This window comes from Chiloscyllium punctatum, chromosome 36 (genome assembly GCF_047496795.1).
Source record: "Chiloscyllium punctatum isolate Juve2018m chromosome 36, sChiPun1.3, whole genome shotgun sequence".
Taxonomy (NCBI): Eukaryota; Metazoa; Chordata; class Chondrichthyes; order Orectolobiformes; family Hemiscylliidae; genus Chiloscyllium; species Chiloscyllium punctatum.
The window spans coordinates 18,205,375-18,228,538 of NC_092774.1; the positions used below are offsets into that span (position 1 = coordinate 18,205,375).

Consider the following 23,164-nt stretch of genomic DNA (forward strand, 5'->3'; position numbering starts at 1 on the left):
TGCCTTTTTGCTGGGGGGATCTGAAGCTGTAACAATGTTGGGATGCAGGTACATACTTCATCGAAAGTTGCATCACTGGTTGGAAGGGTGGTTCAGAAGGCATTCAGCACACTTACCTTATGTGTTCACACCATTGAATAAAGGAGTTGGGACATGATTTAGAAGTTGTACAGGATGTTGGTGAAGCCACTTGTAGAGTACTGAGAACGCTTCTGGTGGCCCTGTAATAGGAAGAATACTATTATAGAGGGTTCAGTAAAGACTTACCAGGATGTTGCCAGGATTGGAGGGTTTGAGTTATAAGGAGAGGCTGAGACTCTCTTCACTGGAGCACAGGAGGTTGAGGGGTGACCTCATTGAGATTGATATAATCATGAGGGTTCGAGGTAACATGAACATCAAAAATAGCGAGGAGCCTGCACGGTTATGTCAAGTGTGCCTTACTGAAGTCCATATAGATCACATTACTGCTCTACCTTCCTCAAAAAACTCAATCAAGTTTGTGAGACATGATTTCCCATACACACAACCATGTTGACGATCCCTAATTAGTCTTTGCCTTTTCAAATACATGTACGTCCTCTCCCTCAGGATTCCCTCCAACAATGTGCCCACCACTGATGTCAGGCTCATTGGTCTATAGTTCCCTGGCTTGTCCTTACCACCCTTCTTAAACAGTAGCACCACGTTTGCCACCTCCTGATACTGCCTGGCTTGCTCTTCCAGTCTCCTGTCTGTCTATTTTGCCAATTGAGACACAGGCCTGGACTAACTTTTCCAGAGTCTGTCCCCTCGCTGGATTCACTCCTATTCCTTTCAGTTGCTCCAAGTCAACACTTGAACCCCAGAATGAAACATAAATGGAAATGGGGGTGAGAAAAGAGAGTGCTGTACTCACATGTTGGACAGAGGAAAGAAGTTGCAGTCTGAGGTGAAGCTCAATCTTCATTCAGAGAGAGGAGGAGCAGGACCTTAAGAAGCTCATGGTCCAACTTCCACATTCACCAATAGGGGAGCTCCGAATGGCAGAAGGACAAGTCTCCCCCCCGGTCCTCCAGTGCTCCTTATTTGTCCATCAAAAGTAGGTTTCGCAACTTTTCTGCCGACAGCGAGGAACATGCCCAATGTTTTGGTGACATTGGCAAACACGTGCCCTGCTTGTTGACACTGAGGAGTGTACACAACGTGCTCTGTAGCAATGCTGATGTTATTGACAGATTTTAAGTTTCCAATTACCTATCGGAGAACAAAAAGGGCAGAGCCATAATTCCCCCCCAATGTGGTTCGATATTTGATTGTTTTTGCATTTTTCTGGCTGCTCAATGTTTTTAAGCCTTTTCCTCAGTGTTGGGGTGAGACTCACAACTAGAGGGAATAGGTTTAGGGTGAGGCCACAAAGATATAAAAGGTTCCTGAAGGGGCAACGTTTCCATGTGGAGGGTGGTGCAGGTATGGAATGAGCTGCCAGAGGAAGTGGAGGAGGCTGGTATAATTACAGCCTTTAAAAGGTATCTGGATGGGTATATGAATAGGAAGGGTTTAGAGGGATATAGCGCTGGCAAAGGGGACTAGATTAATTCAGGATATCTGGATTTTCCTAACGGCCGCCCTCCCGCCGCTTCCTCGCTCGAGCGACTTCTCCTCCCAACCGCCTTCACCCCCGCGTGACGTCTGCACGTGGGAGATGGGCGGGGCCGGGGGAGGGGATGGGCGGGGCCGGGGGAGGGGATGGGCGGGGCCGGGGATGGGGGGATGGTTGGGGGGATGGGCGGGGTCGGGGTGGGGGATGGGCGGGGTCGGGGTGGGGGATGGGCGGGGTCGGGGAGCCTCACCGTCACCAAGTCACAGCCACCTCGCGCTCCAACTGTTCATTCACAAAAACAAACTCTCCTGTCTCACTCTGCAGCTGCGGGGGGCGGGGACACTGCCACGTTTCGAGGAGCCCTGTCTACATTGGGAAAGCTCACGGCTCAATTTAAACAGATATTCCGACATCGAACGGAACGGCGTCATATCTAAAGGGGGAAATCTGCATTTTAAAGGGACGTGGACATTTTAACGGGTATTTCTGCAAATAAAGAGGTTTAAATGGACAAGATTATATTTCAAGGGGATGTGAGCACATTCAAAGGGATATCTTCATATGTAAAGTGACGCAGTTATATCTAAATGAATCTACATTTCAAAGGGACGTTGCCCTATTTATAAGTAGAGACAATCGGTGTGAATTCTGTCTGTGTCCCAATGTTGAGTCTTAGAAAAGCTCTGCATTTAAATTACATTCTTGAGAAGGTAATTTATAGATTAGGGTGTAGAGGTTAGGGAGAATTGGCCGTGCTAAATTACCCATAGTGACCAGGGATGTACAGGTTAGGGTGGCTTGGCCATGGGAAATACAGAGTCAGGGGTTGGGTTATGGGTGGGATACTGTTCAGAGGGCCAGAGTGAAATAGATGGGCTGAATGGCCCGCTTCCACCTTGTCGGAATTCGATGACCCTCCCCACAAAGGAGCATTTTATCTGCATCTATCCTGTCAAGCCCCTTTCAGAAATCTACTGGTTTCGATAAAGGTATACAGCACAGAAACAGACACTTCGGTCCAATTTGTCCATGTTGACCAGGATTCCCAATCTAAACCAGTCCCACTTGCCTGCATTTGGCCCATATCCCTCTAAACCTTTCTACTCATGTACCCATCCGAATGCTGTTTCAATGTTGTCACTGTACCTGCATCTACCACATCCTCAGCAAGTTCATTCCACATGCAAATCACCCTCTTTCAAAATATTGCCCTGCCAGTTTCTTTTAAATCTCTCTCCTTATATTTAAATAAAAATGCCCCCCCACCTAGTTTTGAGTTCCCCAGCGCTGGATTGTTCTATGTTCTAAACTTAGTGCAGGTGGCTGAAAGAAATGAGCAGCTTTAAAACAAAAACCTCTCGGAGCTGATAGCTTTCAATGAGAGTCTGAGCCCGGTGTTAAGTTCAGGTAACCTTTATTGCAAACCAACTTTGTTACAGCTTCAGATCCCCCCCAGCAAAAAGGCAGAGAAAAAGCAGTTGCTTTTTGAACCCCACACCTCCCCTCCTCCACACCCCCTCCCCCACCCCCCACACAACACCTCCCCTCCTCCTCACCACCCCCACCCCCCACACCACACACCACACCTCCCCTCCTCCTCACCCCCCCCCCACCCTGTCTTTACGATTGGGTAAAAACAATGACTGCAGATGCTGGAAACCAGATTCGGGATTAGTGGTGCTGGAAGAGCACAGCAGTTCAGGCAGCATCCAAGTAGCTTCGAAATCGGCGTTTCGGGCAAAAGTCCTTCATCAGGAATAAAGGCAGAGAGCCTGAAGCGTGGAGAGACTAGTGAGAGGAGGGTGGGGGAGTGGAGAAAGTAGCATAGAGTACAATAGGCGAGTGGGGGAGGGGATGAAGGTGATAGGTCAAGGCGGAGGGTGGAGTGGATAGGTGGAAAAGAAAATAGAAAGTTAGGACAAGTCAGGGGGACAGTGCTGAGCTGGAAGTTTGGAACTAGGGTGAGGTGGGGGAAGAGGAAATGAGGAAACTGTTGAAGTCCACATCGATGCCTTGGGGTTGAAGTGTTCCGAGGCAGAAGATGAGGCGTTCTTCCTCCAGGCGTCTGGTGGTGAGGGAGCGGCGGTTGAAATGTTGGGCCACCGCGCAGTGTGGTTGATTGGTGCGGGTGTCCCGGAGATGTTCCCTAAAGCGCTCTGGTAGGAAGCACCCAGTCTTCCTAATGGGTTGGGGGGGGGGGGGTTGACCTAACCAAGTAGATACGGAAGGCGGAAAAGGGGTGGGGAGGGAAATATATCCCTGGTGGTGGGGTCTTTTTGGAGGTGGCGGAAATGTCGGCAGACTATTTGGTTTATGCGAAGGTTGGTAGGGTGGAAGGTGAGCACCAGGGGCGTTCTGTCCTTGTTACGGTTGGAGGGGTGGGGTCTGAGGGCAGGAGTGCGGGATGTGGACGAGATGCCTTGGAGGGCATCTTTAACCACGTGGGAAGGGAAATTGCGGTCTCTAAAGAAGGGGGGCATCTGGTGTGTTCTCTGGTGGAACTGGTCCTCCTGGGAGCAGATCCGGCGGGAGCGGAGGAATTGGGAATACGGGATGGCATTTTTGCAAGAGGTAGGGTGGGAAGAGGTGTAATCCAGGTAGCTGTGGGAGTCGGTGGGTTTGTAGAAAATGTCGGTGTCAAGTCGGTCATCATTAATGGAGATGGAGAGGTCGAGGAAGGGGAGGGAGGTGTCAGAGATGGTCCAGTTAACTTTAAGGTCAGGGTGGAATGTGTTGGTGAAGTTGCTGAATTGCTCAACCTCCTTGCGGGAGCACGAGGTGGTGCCAATGCAGTCATCAATGTAGCGGAAGAAGAGGTGGGGAGTGGTGCCGGTGTAATTACAGAAGATCAACTGTTCTACGTAGCCAACAAAGAGACAAACATAGCTGGGGCCCATACGTGTGCCCATGGGCTACCCCTTTGGTCTGGAGGAAGTGGGAGGATTCGAAGGAGAAATTGTTAAGGGTGAGGAGCAGTTTAGCCAAATGAATGAGAGTTTCGGTGGAAGGGTACTGTTGGGGACGTCTGGAGAGGAAAAAACGGAGGGCTTGGAGGCCCTGGACATTGCGGATGGAGGTGTAGAGGGATTGGATATCCATGGTGAAGATAAGGCGTTGGGGGCCGGGGAAACGGAAGTCTTGGAGGAGGTGGAGGGCGTGGGTGGTGTCTCGAACGTATGTGGGGAGTTTCTGGACTAGGGGGAATAGGACAGTGTCGAGGTAGGTAGAGATGAGTTCAGTGGGGCAGGAGCACGCTGAGACAATGGGTCAGCCAGGGTGGTCAGGCTTGTGGATCTTGGGAAGGAGGTAGAACCAGGCAGTGCGGGTTCCCGGACTATGAGGTTGGAAGCTGTGGTTGGGAGATCTCCTGAGGTGATGAGGTTCTGTATGGTCTGGGAGATGATGGGTTGGTGATGGGGGGTTGGGTCATGGTCGAGGGGGCAGTAGGAAAAGGTGTCTTCGAGTTGGCGTTTGGCTTCAGCGGCGTAGAGGTCAGTGCGCCAGACTACCACTGCGCCCCCTTTATCCGCTGGCTTGATGGTGAGGTCAGGATTGGAGCAGAGGGATTGGAGGGCTGCGCGTTGTGAGGGTGAGAGGTTGGAGTGGGGGAGGGGGGGTAGACTGGTTGAGGCGGTTAATGTCCCGGCGGCAGTTGGAAATGAAGAGGTCGAGGGCAGGTAATAGGCCAGCGCGGGGTGTCCACGTGGATGCAGTGTATTGGAGGTGGGCGAAGGGGTCCTCGGAAGGTGGGCGGGCGTCCAGATTGTGAAAGTAAGCTCGGAGGCGGAGGAAGTGTTCGACATCACGGCGTGTATTAAATTCATTGATGTGTGGACGGAGGGGGATGAAGATGAGTCCTTTGCTGAGGACTAATCGTTCGTCCTCAGTGAGGGGGAGGTCTGGGGGGATGGTGAAAACGCGGCATGGCTGGGAGCTGGGATCTGGTGTGGGTGTGGAGCTGGGAGTGGGGGCGGAGCCGGTAACTGGAGTGGGTGTGATGGGGGGGGGGAATGGGGGGTGGAGTCGTGAGCAGGGGTGGTGTTCCCCTCAGGGTTCTGTCGGCCAGGAATGGTGACAGTGGGATCTGTGGGGGGCATGTCAGCAGAATGCAGGTGAGTGGCGTTGGTGGGGGCGGAAGTGGGGGTGACCACAGCAGTAGAGGTGGCGGAAGTCACTGAGCGTGTGACATCAGCGATGATGTGAGGGGCAGAAATGATGTCACATGTGATGCATGAGGAATTGTGAGGGGCGGAAGTGGCTGTGGGAGTAGCCATGATGGGGGCGGAAGTGACATCAATCAGTGTGGGGGCGGCAGCTGCACCAGCCGCATGGCTAATGGCGTCCGAGCAATTTCAGAGGCCGGGGGAATCTTCTGGAATGTTTGAGGAGCGCTGGTTATGGAGGTGGGTGGATAAAAGTTTGTTGTACTGACAGTTTTTGATGTTTAAGATGGAGTTGAAATACTGTTTGTTGAGAGTATGAATTCTCCTGAGGATGTAGTACAGAGTGGGTCCTTTGTAATTCTGAGAGAGTGTGGCCCTCAGCTGAGGCAGGGCTGACTGGAGAGAGGTTAGGTGCCGGCGCATTGCTGCAAGCGTGGAGCGGAGGATCTTGAAGGAGAACCGTTGCTGGTGTTTTTTGAATCTGTAGTCTGTACTGTTTGTCCTGTTCGGATCCGAACTGTGCTGGTTTAAAGGTGGTCTGGAGTCCGTGTGGGATGAGTTGGTTACGGAGGCAGGCACTGAGGAAGCGAATGGGGCTGTGGTGGCGAGTCTGTTTCAGGACATGGTTGAAGAGCATCAGGGCAGAGGAAATGACCTGGGCGGCACCGTGGGCGGCACGGTGGCAGTGGGCGGCACGGTGGCACAGTGGTTAGCACTGCTGCCTCACAGCGCCAGAGACCCGGGTTCAATTCCCGCCTCAGGCGACTGACTGTGTGGAGTTTGCACGTTCTCCCCGTGTCTGCGTGGGTTTCCTCCGGGTGCTCCGGTTTCCTCCCACAGTCCAAAAGATGTGCAGGTCAGGTGAATTGGCCATGCTAAATTGCCTGTAGTGTTAGGTAAGGGGTAAATGTAGGGGTATGGGTGGGTTACGCTTCGGCGGGGCGGTGTGGACTTGTTGGGCCGAAGGGCCTGTTTCCACACTGTAAAGTAATCTAAAAAACCTGGGAGTTGCAGTGGGAGAGGGACTCCCTGAGATTCTTGTAGACAGAGGAGGAAAACTTCTTCAAGGCAGGCATCCTTGCAAGAGGATTCGCTGTAGGGTTAAAATCAACAAGGTAAAAACAAGGACTGCAGATGCTGGAGACCAGATTCTAGAATCACACAACTCCAGGTTGGAGTCCAACAGGCTTCTTTGGAAGCAGTAACTTTTGGAGTGCTGCCTCATCATCAGGTGGTTGTGGAGGATAAGATCCTGAGACACAATTTAGAGCAAAACATTCCAGCGTCCTGCCACTGAAATGGTATATTGAACAAACCTGGATTGTTAAGTCTTCCACCTTTTCAAATAGGTTGCAGGTGTCATTACAATGTGAATCCCAGAACTTCTTGTTGTCACCTTCTCGAGATAACAAGGTTTGATAGCAAAAGCTCACATCTCAGCTCAGACAATGCATTAAAGGTGTGAGGTCAGAGTCAGCCTGTATCCCAATCTTGAGTCAGACTGGTTCTGTTTCCAAAGTCAAAGTTACAAGCTATTACATGTGTTGACTGCCTGCACACACCACACCTCCCCTGTCCCACCGCCCCCACCTCACTGTCTTCACTATTAGCCAGCACCAAGTTGTCCCTTTGTAATTGGATCCTTGGTACATCCGTAACCCGGAGGAAGTATTGCCTCACTCAGCAATTTTAACCCGTACCCCGTCTCCAAGTAAGTGTCTCCCTGCTCATTTGCCAGGAAGGGGCAATGTAGAGTCAACCAGACTGCTGTGGGTCTGGAGTCAGGTGTAAGCCAGACCGGGTAAAGGATGCAGCTGGAACGGCTGAGTGAATCCTTTCCCACAATGGCGGTTCCCTTCCCTAACAAGGGAGAGTGGGAAATCAGATGGGGGCTTTCTCCCCCCACCGACCTCCCCCTCCCTGAAACGGTCTCACCGTTAGATTCCGAACTCCACATTTCTGACCGAATACCAATTCTGACATCTGTCGTGGCGGGATTTGAACCCGGGAGTCCCCGGAAACAGGTCGACAGTCCAACTGATATGGTCACTCGGCCGTCACTCCTTCAATCCCCCTGCGATGGCACGTGAACTCGCTGGTGCTTCCACAGGTGGGAGGAGTAGGTGAAGGCCTTCCCGCACTGAGAGCAGGTGAATGGTCTCTCCCCCGTGTGGATCCGCTGGTGTCTCAGCAGGGAGGAGACCTGGGTAAAGGCCTTCCCACACTCGGGGCAGCTGAAGGGTCTCTCCCCCGTGTGGATACGCTGGTGGGTCAGCAGGTTGGAGGAACTGCTGAAGGCCTTCCCGCACTTGGGGCAGCTGAAGGGTCTCTCCCCCGTGTGGATACGCTGGTGGGTCAGCAGGTGGGAGGAACTGCTGAAGGCCTTCCCACACTCGGGGCAGCTGAAGGGTCTCTCCCCCGTGTGGACGCGTCGGTGGATCAGCAGGTTGGAGGAACTGATGAAGCCCTTCCCGCACTGAGAGCAGGTGAACGGCCTCTCCCCGGTGTGGACCCACTGGTGGGTCAGCAGGGAGGAGACCTGGGTAAAGGCCTTCCCACACTCGGGGCAGCTGAAGGGTCTCTCCCCCGTGTGGATACGCTGGTGGGTCAGCATGTGGGAGGAACAGCTGAAGGCCTTCCCGCACTTGGGGCAGCTGAAGGGTCTCTCCCCCGTGTGGACCCGCTGGTGGGTCAGCAGGTGGGAGGAACTGCTGAAGGCCTTCCCGCACTCGGGGCAGCTGAAGGGTCTCTCTCCCGTGTGGATACGCTGGTGCCTCAGCAGGGTGGAGGAGCAGGTGAAGCCCTTCCCGCACTGAGAGCAGGTGAACGGCCTCTCCCCCGTGTGGACTCGCTGGTGGATCAGCAGGTGGGAGGTATACCTGAAGCCCTTCCCGCACTGAGAGCAGGTGAAGGGCCTCTCTCCCGTGTGGATCCGCTGGTGGGCCTGCAGGTTAGAGGAATGTCTGAAGGCCTTTCCGCAGTCGGTGCAGGGGAATGGCCTCTCCCCGGTGTAACTGCGCCGATGAGTCTCCAGGGCAGACGGGAAACGGAAGCCTTTCCCACAGTCACCACACTTCCACGGTTCCTCCACAGGGCGGGATTCCTCTGCTTTCTCCATGGCCACAGCTTCAGCTGCACACAAACACGTGTAGAGCCCCTCCCTGCCGTGAAGTCCCCTTCCCAGGCCGTATAACTGTTTCGGACTCCACACACAGTTCGCTGCAACAGTGGGGTCTCTCGTCCAGTCCCACTGCTGCTGAAAACGTCCTCAAACAGGAACCAAAAAGTGTGGATCCCTATCACAGAAATCACAGTCAAAAATCGTTGCGGTCCCGATGGATTCAGAGACTGTCAGACATTGACATCAAAGTGAGGACTGCAGACACTGGAGAGTCAGTCAAAAAATGTGGCGCTGGAAAAGCACAGCAGGTCAGGCAGCATCCGAGGAACAGGAGAGTCAATGTTTCGGGAATAAGCCCTTCATCCGTTGATTTTGAAACTTCAAGTCGTCAGATTTTCATATACTCTGCAAAAAGAGATTACAAAAGTCATCACTATCAGTACAGGGTAGAAATTCAGAACAAGCAATTCTACTTTCTGTGGAATATTCTTTTGTTTTTCCACAAAATTGAAAGCACCATCCCACTCTCCCTTCCCCTCTGTTCTCACTCCACTCTAACTAATTCTCCTGAAGGTGCTGATTCAGGATCTTACAGGGGCAGAAAAAGCAAAAACATCAAGACTGACATCTCTCTGAATTTTGGATACCTCCACCTGAAAGTTAATATCTTTCACAACACTGGGATCCTGCTGAGAGTGAGCAGGTCTGATTTTGGGAAGCATAAAAAAAGTGTCAATTCAGGGTGAACCTGCAATGCAGCTTCTTGAGGAAGGACCAGAGACAAAATGGTTAATGACCCCGGGAAGGTGGGAGCAAAATGAGACATCAAGCCATTAACACCGACACACTTCAGTCAAACCCTTCTGCTCCCAGTCAGGGCAAAACATGCTCTGAAAGTCCAGCCTTCACAACCATACTTCTGCTTTCACTGAAGACAATTAGAGTCACACAGCACGAAAACAGACCCTTTGGTCCAACCTGCCCAGATATCCTAAATTAATCTAGTCACGTTTGCCATCACTTGGCCCCTATATGGGCTGGGTGCTGACAGCTGGGACTAAATTGGGTTGGCTCTTTTGTCAGCAAGGACGGAGTTGGACCGAAGGGTCTGTTTCTGTGCTGTACATCTCTATGACTCCAGTCACATTTGCCATCACTTGGCCCTGACCCATCTGAACCCTTCATATTCATATGTCCATCCAGGAGCCTTTTAACTTGTCATCGTACCAGCACCCACCACTTCCTCTGGCAGCTCACTCCATCGCTCAAGCGACTCCACGTTGAAAGCGTCTGGTCTGGTGCACCAGATGACACCAGGATAATCTCAGATCATTTTCAGATCGCATCGATACTCAGTCAGTGACTTTCCCGATCAGGATGTTGTACGTGATCAAACAGGTCAGTGAGTAGGCGATCCCCCACCTCTTAGTTCAAGTATCTCTACGAGAACTCCCTTGCTGGAGGGTCCCTTGGAGACACTTCAACTGGACTTCATTGAGTTGGAGAAATGAGTTGAGTTGCTATAAATATGTTTTGCTTATTGTTGATGTCTTTTCGAAGTGGATTGAAGCCTACCCTCCTCCTAACACTACTGCTGAGAGTGTGGTGAAGAATTTGTTTAAGGAAATAATTCCCCGCTTCAGTATACCTGCGTGCATTAGCTCAGACAATGGACCACACTTTGTGGGTAATATTAACGGAGAACTCTGTTCCCAGCTTTGTATTTGTCGGCAACTGCATGGTATTTATCATCCTCAGGTGACCGGCCTTGTTGAATGTTTTAACCAGACGCAAGACTAAACTTGCCAAATTAATGGCAGAGTCTGGCCCCTCCTGGTTATGCTAATCCCTGTGGCCTTATTCCAGATGTGATCCATGTCTGCGGGCAAGACACGACTGTCTCCAGCTGAGAGTCTCTCTGGTCACCCCCTCCGTACCCCTTGGAACGATTCGGCTCCCTTCTCAGTCCACGTCCACCACATGACCGAAGCAATGATTGGTTATGTTCTTGCTCTATCTAATGTTATGTGTGCCGTTCACTCCCAGGAGCGTGTGACCTACGGCGATGTTCCCTCCCTTTCAGCCTCGTCACAGGTAGACCTTGGTTTGTTGGTGCTCGTTGAGAACTGGACTGGCAAAGGTCTTCAACCTCGTTGAAATGGCCCCTTGCAGGTTTTACTTCCCACCCCTACAACGGTCACAGTCGCTGGGCGCTCAGCTTGGGTCCAACGGCACCGTTGTAAATTGATTGACCGCACCAATCAAAAGGTGTAGAAGAGGAGGAGAGAATCCTGGAATCTGAACAAAAGGAGTGGACCCTGTCCAGTTGGGTTTTTGAATCCTGCTGTTGTTCTAATGTTAATCTTATTACAGATACTTGAACTAAGAGGAGGGACATGTGGGGGATCGCTTATCTCCTCCCTTTCTGATTACGTACAACATCCTGATGGGGAAAGGCTCTAAGTATAGATGGGACCGGGAATGATCAGAGGTTATCACCACCCATACTGAGGAGATGTCGTCCAGTGCACCGGACCAGACCCCTTTGACGTGTGGAACGTGATGAAGATTGATTGTTGTAATGGACTCTTCCATCAGAAAGACCAGATGGTCCATCTGGACAGTAGAAATCAGGGGGAGTTACCATGGCGTTACCGAACCTGTCTTTTTGATTTTATCTGCAGACGCAAGCCTAGTGAGGATAAAAATGATCAACCCCGTCATTATGGTAAATATTTTAAGGACGCCCAGGAACACCATCCCTTTTTGTAGGACGGGCCGACTCGAGAAAAGGGAAGCCTGATAGGGGAAACTCCTCAATCCACAAGGAACTTATTTATACAGGCCCACAGAACGCTCTACACCCCAGAGGCAGTAGTATGTTACTCCTCTCTATCGGGAGATGACTTACTTGCCCAGTCCCCAGTCCCCGATTCCATTCTATTTGTCAGATTTCCTACTGCCGACCCTGCGAAGAGGAATATCACTTTCCAATACCTCCGGTCTGTGTATACAAACAGCTGGTGTAACACTGCCTGAGGTACAGCAGGCCTTATGTGGCACATGGACCTGGAACGGAACCCTTCCCTTGTGCATTTATAGGCCTTTTCTCTTTTCAGAACCTGATACTGTCACCAATACCATGTACAATAGAGCTAAGGGAGAGCCCAATGGGAACAGCATTCTGAGGACCATTGTCTCCCATACACTGCGAGTGCTCAAGTCACTTGGCCCATTTTGTACAGTGCTAAAGCAACTCCTCTTGCAAAACGTTGACCCTCTACTCCTGTAGATCTGACCAGACCCCCTGCTGTAACATTTCAGTAACCTATTTTGACAAACCCTCCCTAATATACACCAAACCAGACTATTATTTCTTCAGCTAAGGTAAAGCTACCAATTTCCTTGTCCTGGATGGCAAAGATGTCTCTCATAAGGTCACCATCGGAGCCCTTGTTCCCACAACAGTACCTTGTCCTGGCCAGTGGACAAGTCGATGGAACCTCCATCTGAGGAGGATGCAGCGATCGGTCTCAGCCAACCTTGCTCCAACTGGAAGGATCCCAAGGGACTGGGTGACAATAGAGGACACCCGACAGGCTGGGGAATCCAGAGTACCCTGAGGTTGGAAGGATCGGCAGGGTTGACAAGTCAACAGAACTGCAATTCCCTCTTTTGTGGCCTGACCATTTGAGGAAATAAGAGTAAAGAGGCTCTGGAACAGAGTAAACTGGGATTATCAGACCTGTGTCTTTACTCTATGCAGAATCGGTATGCCTTAGACTATATACTCGCCCGGGAGGGTGAGGTCTGCACCATTGTCCAAGATAAATGCACTATGGGCATTCCCGATCTCACTGGCAATATTACTAAGATTCAAGAAGAGATCCAGGTATTCCGTGACAGAATGACTGAAGGGACCAGTTGGGGAAACTGCAGATCGGGCCGATGGTACAATTGGCTCATCGGTTTAGCTATGTCTGTTTGTCGGTATTGGTATTGTTAGCTATTTAATTGCTAGGCTTATGAGGTCCCTTAGTGATATAGATTTGCCCCAGAAGATGTTCCTTTCGCGATCTGATGGCTCACCCACACGTGTCGATGGTGATGATAAATATGACCAGATGAGCTGTGAAGATGGTGGTGCCGCTCTACAGGATGTTGACGGCTGGACCACCTTGAAGGGCATTCGTTTGGACTAGCCTTCTCTTTCAGTGATCGCGGTGCAATCAAAGGGAGGAATGAGAGTGTGGGCATCTGGGTGATAAAGTCTATAGCCTTAAAACTTGTCTTTAAACATTCAGACTAAAATGTAATGCTGAATTATTGAATACATTTACTGCACTAGAAAATAAACAGGCAGGAAGGCTCAGAAAGAGGAGAGAACTTAAAGATAGGGACACCTGGGCTCACCAAGTGAGAACAGGATGCTGTAAGGCAATGAAGAACGTTTGCCTCAGCATCGGTGAATCTGTGTGAACAGGACACCAAGTGATAACATTCACAGCCGTTCCCTTGTGAGACCATTTTAGTGCTGAGACTGTTGAATCCTGTAGAAAATTAACTCTTAGTGCTTATCTGCAATGGATTGAAATGAATTGCATTTTGGGACTTTATGATGATATTGAGTATCCATTACTGGTTATTAAATACAAACTCTGTAAAAGGAAATATTGATAAAGCTTTACCTTACTTGCTGCAGCCGAGGCTCCAGCGGAGGAAACAGACCGCGGGCACACTTCCGGCTTCGGGATGGCCACGCCCACTGGTCCAGATCCTGGTCCCGCCCCCTCCTCCGCCATTGTCACACGTCAACGCCGCCCCTTCCGAACGCAGCTCGTAGATCCCGCCCCTTCCTGAAGCAGGTCATAAGCCCCGCCGCTTCGGGACAAAGCCCCGCCTCTGGGAACCAAACCTCTTTCCCCCTCCTGCACTAAACCCCACCCCTTCGCCGCGATCCCCGCGCGAGTCAAAACCACGCCCCCCTCCCTCACACGCAACCGCCCACAAAGCCGCGTGCGTCCAGGCTGGACGCGCCGCATCGTCCGCTGAGCCTCGCCCCGCCTACCAGCGCGCGAACCTCACGAGACACGCCCCGCCCATGAGCAGCGCCCTTCCGCTAAAACCCGCCCACCCAGGAGTATTTGGAAGCACTAGCTTCTGCAGCGCTGCTCCTTCTGCGGGTGGTTGTGCTGCAGGATCATAAGACACAGAATTAATAGCAAAACATCACAGTGTCTTGCAACCGATGCAATGTTTGGCACAAACCTGGACCGCTGCTGAATCCTTCATCTTTTAGAAGGGGTTGCAGGTTTCAGTTCATCAATATATAAATTCCAGAACTTTAGATCAGATTCCCTACAGTGTGGAAACAGGCCCTTCGGCCCAACAAGTCCACACCGACCCGTCGAAGAGCAAAACACCCAGCCCCATTCCCCGTCACTTAATACAATGGTGCAATTTAGCGTGGCCAATTCACCCTAACCCACACATCTTGGGACTGTGGGAGGATATCCGCGCAGACGTGGGAGGGGAATTGAACCCGGGGCTCTGGTGCTGTGAGGCGGCAGTGCTAACCGCAAAAAAAACAGGTGACATTTTCTATTTTTCAGCGGCAGCAGCAACCCAGGAGTGGGGAGTCACTGAGTTGAGGTTTTACATTTGAAGTTGGAGAGCAGAGGTTCCTGGGAGAGGAGGGACGACTTATTTTTATTTTCTTCCTGCTGTATAAGTCAGAGGGTACTGTTGAGGGGGGAAAACGTCCTACTAGGGGTATGCACTGGAGCCCAGGTCTCTTGCACCAGAAGGAAAGGAGGGAAAGCTGGAGAGTATTAATCATTGGGGAGTCGATACTTAGAGGGTCAGATAGAAGGTTTGTTGGGAACGAACAAGACTCGCGGTTGGTGTGTTGCCTCTCAGGTGCCAGGGTGCGTGATGTCTTGGATCGTGTCTTTGGGGTCCTGAAGGGAGAGGGTGTCCTGCCCCAAACCATGGTCCACGTAGGTACCAACGACATAGGTAGAAAGAGGGATAGGGATGTAAGGCAGGATTTCAGGGAGCTAGGGTGGAAGCTGAGGGCTAGAACAAACAGAGTGGTTATCTCTGGTTTGTTACCCATGCCACGTGATAGCAGAGCAAGGAATAGGGAGAGATATTATCTGAACACGTGGCTGTAAGGATGGTGCAGGAGGGAGGGTTTCAGGTTTTTGGATAATTGGGGAAAGTGGGACTTGTACAAACAGGACAGTCTTCACTTGAACCAGGGTGGGAAATTTGCTGGTGCTATTCGGGTGGGTTTAAACTAGCTCAGCAGGGGGATGGGAACCAGGGGTGTAGCTGCAATGCACAGGAGGATGAGAGCAGGAAGGACAGGGACAGGATTTCAGGGTCACAGGAATGTGCTGGCAGACAGCAAAGTGGTTTGAAGTGTGTCTACATCAATGCCAGAGTATCCACAATAAGGTAGGTGAGCTTGCAGCACGGATAGGTACCTGGGACTTGGATGTTGTGGCCATTTTGGAGACATGGATAGAGCAGGGTGAGGAATGGATGTTGCAGGTTCCAGGGTTTTGATCTTTCATTAAGAACAGCCAAGACGGTAAAAGAGGGAGAGGTGTGGCCTTGTTAGTCAAGGATAGTATAACGGTGGCTGACAGAACTTTTGATGAGGACTCGTCTACTGAGGTAATGTGGGCTGAGGTTAGAAACAGGAGAGGAGACGTTACACTGCTTGGAGTTTTTTTTAATAGGCCTCCGCAGAGTTCCAGGGAGGTGGAAGAGAGGATTAGCAAAAATTATTCTGGGTAGCAGTGAAAGGAACAGGATGGTCATTAGGGGGGACTTTACCTCCCCCAACATTGACAGGAAATGCTTTCACTCTAGTACATCGTATGGATCAGTTTTTGTCCAGTGTGTGCAAGAGGGTTTTCTGACACAGTATGTCGAAGGGCCAACAAGAGGGGAGGTCACACTGGATCTGGTGCTTGGAAATGAATCAGGCCAGATGTTTGATTTAGTGGAAGGTAAGCACTTTGGAGAGAGTGACCATAATTCAGTTAGGTTTCATTTAGCGATGTAAAGGGATAGGAACATGCCACAGGTCAAGAGTTATCGATGGGGCAAGGGCAATTATAATGCAATTAGGCAAGAGTTAGGATGCATAGAATAGGGTAGCAAAATGCAGGGGATGGGGACAATTGAAATGTGGAGCTGGTTTAAGGAACAGATATTGTGTGTCCTTGATAGGTATGTCCCTGTCAGGCAGGGAGGAAGTTATAGGGTAAGGGAAGCGTGGTTTACAATAGAAATTGCGTCTCTTGTTACAAAGAAGGAGACGGCTTATGTGTTGATGAGGCAAGATAGTTCAGATGAGGTGATGGAGAATTATAGATCAGCGAGGAAGGATCTAAAGAGAGAGTTAAGAGCAAAGAGAGGACATGAGCAGTCTTTAACAAATAGAATACAGGAGAAGCCTAAAGCTTTCTATAGGTATGTGAGGAATAAGAGGATGATTAGGGTAGGAATAGGGCCAGTCAAAGACAGAAGTGGGAAGTTGAGTCTGGGCCCTGTGGAGATTGGAGAGGTGTTAATGAATATCTCTCATCGGTCTTCACTCAGGAAAAAGAGAATATTGTAGAGGAGAAGAATGAGGTACGAGATATTAGACTCGAAAGGATCGAGGTTAGTTGCACACAGGTGTTATCAATTCTAGAAGGAGTGAAAGTAGACAAATGCCCTGGGCCGAATGGGATTTATCAGAGGATTCTTTGGGAAGCGAGTGAGGAGATAGAAGAGCCTTTGGCTGTGATATTTGAGTCGTTATTGTCTACAGGTTTAGTACCAGAGTGGAGGATTGCAAATGTTGTGCCCTTGTTCAAGAAGGGCAGCAGAGATGACCCAGGTAATTATAGACCAGTGAGCCTTACATCTGTTGTTGGAAAGCTTTTGGAAAGGAATGTTAGAGATAGGATTTATAATCATCTAGCAAGCAACAATTTGATTTCAGATAATCAACATGGTTTCATCAAGGGCAGATCGTGTCTCACAAAACCTCATTGGGTTTATTGAGAAGGTGACCAAGCATGGAGATGAAGGTAGGGCAGTTGACATGGTGTACATGGACCTCAGTAAAGGTTCCACATGGCAGGCTGTTGGAGAAAATGCAGAGGCATGGGATTGAGGGTGATTTAGCAGTTTGGATTAGAAACTGGCTTTCTGAAAGAAGGCAGGGAGTGGTGGTTTATGGAAAATATTCAGACTGGAGTCCAGTTACTAGTGGTGTGCCACAAGGATCTGTTTTGGGACTATTGCGGTTTGTCATTTTTATAGATGACTTAGATGCAGGCATAGGTGGATGGATTAGTAAATTTGCAGAAAACACTAAAGTGGGGGGAGTACTGGACAGTTTGGAAGAATGTTATAGGTTGCAGGGGGACTTGGATAAACTGCAGAATTGGGCTGAGAGGTGGCAAATGAAGTTCAATGCAGCTAAATGTGAGGTGATTCGCTTTGGGAAGAATAACAGGAAGGCAGTGATCTTGGAGTCCATGTACATAGATCCCTGAAAGTTGCCACCCAGGTGGATAGTGCTGTGAAGAAGGCATACGGTGTGTTAGGTTTCATTCATAGAGGGATTGAGTTCCGGAACCGCAATATCATGCTGCAACTGTACAAAACGCTGGTGCGGCCACACTTGGAATATTGTGTATAGTTCTGGCCCCCATATTTCAGGAAGGATATGGGAAGCATTGGAAAAGGAGCAGAGGAGATTTACCAGGTTGTTGCCTGGTCTGGAGGGAGGGTCTTATGAGGAAAGGCTGAGAGACTTGGGTCTGTTCTCATTGGAAAGAAGGCGGCTAAGAGGGGATTTGATAGAGACATATAAGATGATCAGAGGATTAGATAGGGTAGACAGTGAAAGACTCTTTCCTAGGATGGTGATGTCAGCTTGTACGAGGGGACATAACTACAAATTGAGGGATGATAGATTTAAGACAGATGTCAGAGGCAAGTTCTTTATGCAGAGAGTGGTAAGGGCGTGGAATGCCCTACCTGCTAAGGTAGTCAACTCAGCCACATTAGGGAGATTTAAACAATCCTTAGATAAGCGCGTGGATGATTTTGGGATAGTGTCGGGGGACAAGCTGAGAATAGTTCAAAGGTCGGTGCAACATCGAGGGCTGAAAGGCCTGTTCTGCACTGTACTGTTCTATGTTCCATGTTCTAAACTTAGTGCAGGAGGCTGAAAGAAATGAGCAGCTTTAAAACAAAAACCTCTTGGAGCTCAAAGCTTTCAATGAGAGTCTGAGCCCGGCAGTAAGTTCAGGTAACCTTTATTGCAACTCAACTTTGTTACAGCTTCAGATCCCCCCAGCAAAAAGGCAGAGAAACAGCAGGTGCTTTTTGAACAGCTCAACGTGAAAGTGCACCCCCCTCCCCTCACTGTCTTTACTATTGGTCAGCACCAAGTTGTCCCTTTGTTATTGGATCCTTGGTACATCCGTAACCCGGAGGAAGTATTGCCTCACTCAGCAATTTTAACCCATACCCTGTCTCCAAGTAAGTGTCTCCCTGCTCATTTGCCAGGAAGGGGCAGTGTAGAGTCAACCAGACTGCTGTGGGTCTGGAGTCAGGTGTAGACCAGACCGGGTAAAGGATGCAGCTGGAACGACTGAGTGAATCCTTTCCCCCAATGGTGGTTCCCTTCCCTAACAAGGGAGAGAGGGAATCAGATGGGGGCTTTCTCCCCTGCACCACCCCCTCCCTGAAACGGTCTCATCGTTAGATTCCAAACTCCACATTTCTGACCGAATACCAATTCTGCCGTCTGTCTTGGCGGGATTCAAACCCGGGAGTCCCCGGAACCTGGTTGATAGTCCAATCGATAATGGCACTCGGCCGTCACTCCTTCAATCCCCCTGCGATGGCACGTGAACTCGCTGGTGGGTCAGCAGGTGGGAGGAGTAGGTGAAGGCCTTCCCGCACTGAGAGCAGGTGAACGGCCTCTCCCCCGTGTGGATCCGTTGGTGCCTCAGGAGGGAGGAGGATGTGCTGAAGCCCTTTCCGCATTTGGGGCAGCTGAAGGGCCTCTCTCCCGTGTGGATCCGCCAGTGGGTCAGCAGGTGGGAGGTATACCTGAAGCCCTTCCCGCACTGAGAGCAAGTGAAGGGCCTCTCCCCCGTGTGGACACGCTGGTGCCTCAGCAGGGTGGAGGCCTGGGTAAAGGCCTTCCCACACTCGGGGCAGCTGAAGGGCCTCTCCCCCGTGTGGACACGCTGGTGCCTCAGCAGGGCGGAGGAGCAGGTGAAGCCCTTTCCGCACTGAGAGCAGGTGAACGGTCTCTCCCCCGTGTGGATCTGCTGGTGGGTCAGCAGGGTGGAGGAATTGCTGAAGGCCTTCCCACACTCGGGGCAGCTGAAGGGCCTCTCCCCCGTGTGGACCCGTCGGTGGGTCAGCAGGTGGGAGGAATCGCTGAAGGCCTTCCCGCACTGAGAGCAGGTGAACGGCCTCTCCCCCGTGTGGACCCGCTGGTGCCTCCGCAGGGAGGAGGAATCGCTGAAGGCCTTCCCGCACTTGGGGCAGCTGAAGGGCCTCTCCCCCGTGTGGACACGCTGGTGGCTCCACAGGTGGGACGAATTGCTGAAGGCCTTCCCGCACTCGGGGCAGCTGAAGGGCCTCTCCCCCGTATGGACCCGCTGGTGGGTCAGCAGGTGGGAGGGGCAGGTGAAGCCCTTCCCGCACTGAGAGCAGGTGAACGGTCTCTCCCCGGTGTGGACATGCTGGTGGGCCAACAGGGTAGAGGAATTGCTGAAGGCCTTTCCGCACTCGGGGCAGCTGAAGGGCCTCTCCCCGGTGTGGACACGCTGGTGCCTCAACAGGTGGGAGGAATACCTGAAGCCCTTCCCGCACTGAGAGCAAGTGAAGGGCCTCTCCCCCGTGTGGACCTGCTGGTGGGTCAGCAGGTGGGAGGAGCAGGTGAAGCCCTTCCCGCACTGAGAGCAGGTGAATGGCCTCTCCCCGGTGTGGACACGCCCGTGCCTCAGCAGGGTGGAGGAGTCGCTGAAGGCCTTCCCACACTTGGGGCAGCTGAAGGGCCTTTCCCCCGTGTGGACACGCTGGTGCCTCAGTAGGGTGGAGGCCTGGGTAAAGGCCTTCCCGCACTCTGGGCAGCTGAAGGGCCTCTCCCCTGTGTGGACCCGCTGGTGGGTCAGCAGGGTGGAGGCCTGGGTAAAGGCCTTCAAGCACACTGGGCAGCTGAAGGGCCTCTCCCCCGTGTGGACACGCTGGTGGGTCAGCAGGTGGGAGGATGTGCTGAAGGCCTTCCCACACTCTGGGCAGCTAAAGGGCTTCTCCCCCGTGTGGTCCCGCTGGTGGGCCAACAGGTGGGAGGAATGTCTGAAGGCCTTCCCGCAATCAGTGCAGGGGAATGGCCTCTCCCCGGTGTGACTGCGCCGATGTGTCTCCAGGGCAGATGGGACACAGAAGCCTTTCCCACAGTCGCCACACTTCCACGGTTCCTCCACAGGGCGGGATTCCTCAGGTTTCTCCATAGCCACAGCTTCAGCTGCACACAAACACGTGTAGAGCCCCTCCCTGCCGTGAAGTCCCCTTCCCAGGCCGTATAACTGTTCCAGGCTCCACGCACAGTGCGCTGAAAACGTCCTCAAAGAGGAACCAAAAAGTGTGGTTCCCTCTCACAGAAATCACAGTCAAAAATAGTTGCGGTCCCGATGGATTCAGAGACTGTCAGACATTGACATCAAAGTGAGGACTGCAGACACTGGAGAGTCAGTCAAAAAATGTGGCACTGGAAAAGCACAGCAGGTCAGGCAGCATCCGAGGAACAGGAGAGTCAATGTTTCGGGCATAAGCATTTCATCTGTTGATTTTGAAACTTCAGTCTTCAGATTTTCATATACTCTGCAAAAACAGATTACAAAAGTCATCACTATCAGTGCAGGGTAGAAATTCAGAACAAGCAATTCTACTTTCTGTGGAATAATCTTTTGTTGTTCCACAAAACTGAAAGTACCATCCCACTCTCCTTTCACCTCTGTTCTCACTCCGCTCTAACTAATTCCCCTGAAGGTGCTGATTCAGGATCGTACAGGGGCAGAAAAAGCAAAAACATCAAGACTGACATCTCCACCTGAAAGTTAATATCTTTCACAACACTGGGATCCTGCTGAGAATGAGCAGGTCTGATTTTGGGAAGCAAAAATAAAGTGTCAATTCAGGGTGAACCTGCAATGCAGCTTCTCGAGGAAGGACCAGACACAAAATGGTTAATGACCCCGAGAAGGTGGGAGCAAAATGAGACATCAAGGCATTAACACCAACACACTTCAGTCAAACTCTTCTGCTTCCAGTCAGGGCAGAACATGCTCTGAAGGTCCAGCCTTCACACCACACTTCTGCTTTCACTGAAGACAATTAGGGTCACACAGCGCAGAAACAGACTCTTTGGCCCAACCTGCCCAGATATCCTAAATTAATCTAGTCACGTTTGCCATCACTTGGCCCCTATATGGGCCGGGTGCTGGCAGCTGGGACTAAATTGGGTTGGCTCTCTTGTCAGCAAGGACGAGTTGGACCGAAGGGTCTGTTTCTGTGCTGTACATCTCTATGAGTGCAGTTGCATTTGCCATCACTTGGCCCTGACCCATCTGAACCCTTCATATTCAGATGCTCATCCAGGAGCCTTTTAACTTGTCATCGTACCAGCACCCAACACTTCCTCTGGCAGCTCACTTCATCACTCAAGCGACTCCACGTTGAAAGCGTCAGGTCTGCTGCAGAACTCCCTTGCTGGAGGGTCCCTTGGAGACACTTCAACTGGACTTCATTGAGTTGGAGAAATGAGTTGAGTTGCTATAAATATGTTTTGCTTATTGTTGATGTCTTTTCGAAATGGATTGAAGTCTACCCTCCTCCTAACACTACTGCTGAGACTGTGGTGAAGATTTTGTTTAAGGAAATAATTCCCCCCTTCAGTATACCTGCGTGCATTAGCTCAGACAATGGACCACACTTTGCATGTAATATTAACGGAGAACTCTGTTCCCAGCTTCGTATTTGTCGGCAACTGCACGGTGCTTATCATCCGCAGGCGGCCGGCCTTGTTGAATGTTTTAACCAGACTCAAGACTAAATTTACCAAATTAATGGCCGAATCTGGCCTCTCCTGGTTATGTTAATCCCTGTGGCCTTATTCCAGATGCGATCCATGTCTGCGGGCAAGACACGACTGTCTCCAGCTGAGAGTCTCTCTGGTCACCCCCTCCGTACCCCTTGGAACGATTCGGCTCCCTTCTCAGTCCACGTCCACCACATGACCGAAGCAATGATTGGTTATCTTCTTGCTCTAACTAGTGTTATGTGTGTCTTTCACTCCCAGGAGCGTGTGACCTACGGCGCTGTTCCCTCCCTTTCAGCCTCGTCACGGGTAGAGCCTGGTTCGTTGGTGCTCGTCAAGAACTGGACTGGCAAAGGTCTCCACCCTCGTTGGGATGGCCCCTTCCAGGTTTTACTTCCCACCTGTTGAATCCTATAGAAAATTAACTCTTAGTGCTTATCTACAATGGATTGAAATGAATTGCATTTTGGGACTTTATGATGATATTGAGTATCCATTACTGGTTATTAAATACAAACTCTGTAAAAGGAAATATTCATAAAGCTTTACCTTACTTGCTGCAGGCGAGGCTCCAGCGGAGGAAACAGGCCGCGGGCACACTTCCGGCTTCGGGATGGCCACGCCCATTGGACCAGGTCCTGATCCCGCCCCCTCCTCCGCCAACTTCACACGTCAACCCCGCCCCTTCCGAACGCAGCTCGTAAACCCCGCCCCTTCCTAATTCAGGTCATAAGCCCCGCCGCTTCGGGACAAAGCCCCGCCTCTGGGAACCAAACCTCTTTCCCCTCCTGCACCAAACCCCACCCCTTCGCCGCGATCCCCGCGCGCGTCAAAACCACGCCCCCCTCCCTCACGCGCAACCGCCCACAAAGCCGCGCGCCTCCAGCCTATTCCCGCCTATCAGCGCGCGAACCTCACGATACACGTCCATGAGCACCGCCCACCCGCTAAACCCCGCCCCTTCTGGTAAACCCCGCCCACCCAGGTGTATTTGGAAGCACTCGCTTCTGCAGCGCTGCTCCTTCTGCGGGTGGCTGTGCTGCAGGATCATAAGACACAGAATTAATAGCAAAACATCACAGTGTCTTGCAACCGATGCAATATTTGGAACAAACCTGGACCGCTGCTGATTCCTTCATCTTTTAGAAGGGGTTGCAGGTTTC

General features: G+C 51.3%; 3 protein-coding genes and 1 pseudogene across 3 annotated transcripts in view; 1 reads left to right on the top strand and 3 right to left on the bottom strand.

Annotated features, from left to right (window-relative positions):
- Positions 1-13,584, bottom strand: part of LOC140460848 (uncharacterized) — a 53,746-nt gene extending 40,162 nt beyond the window's left edge. The window contains exon 1 of the mRNA XM_072555537.1: positions 13,555-13,584. The gene's annotated coding sequence lies outside the window, so the exon portion shown is untranslated. The remainder of the gene's footprint in view (positions 1-13,554) is intronic.
- The window catches only part of LOC140460023 (uncharacterized), a 204,267-nt gene that overhangs the window by 82,390 nt on the left and 98,713 nt on the right, over positions 1-23,164 (top strand). Inside the window, exons 7-9 of the mRNA XM_072554429.1 lie at positions 12,633-12,758; positions 22,263-22,320; positions 22,565-22,701. Coding sequence (XP_072410530.1) covers positions 12,633-12,758; positions 22,263-22,320; positions 22,565-22,701 — 321 coding nt within the window. The remainder of the gene's footprint in view (positions 1-12,632; positions 12,759-22,262; positions 22,321-22,564; positions 22,702-23,164) is intronic.
- LOC140460854 (uncharacterized) lies at positions 3,194-22,612 on the bottom strand (annotated as a pseudogene).
- LOC140460847 (uncharacterized) overlaps positions 18,195-23,164 on the bottom strand; it is a 57,504-nt gene continuing 52,534 nt past the window's right edge. The window contains exon 4 of the mRNA XM_072555535.1: positions 18,195-20,088. Coding sequence (XP_072411636.1) covers positions 18,775-20,088 — 1,314 coding nt within the window. The 3' untranslated portion in view covers positions 18,195-18,774. The remainder of the gene's footprint in view (positions 20,089-23,164) is intronic.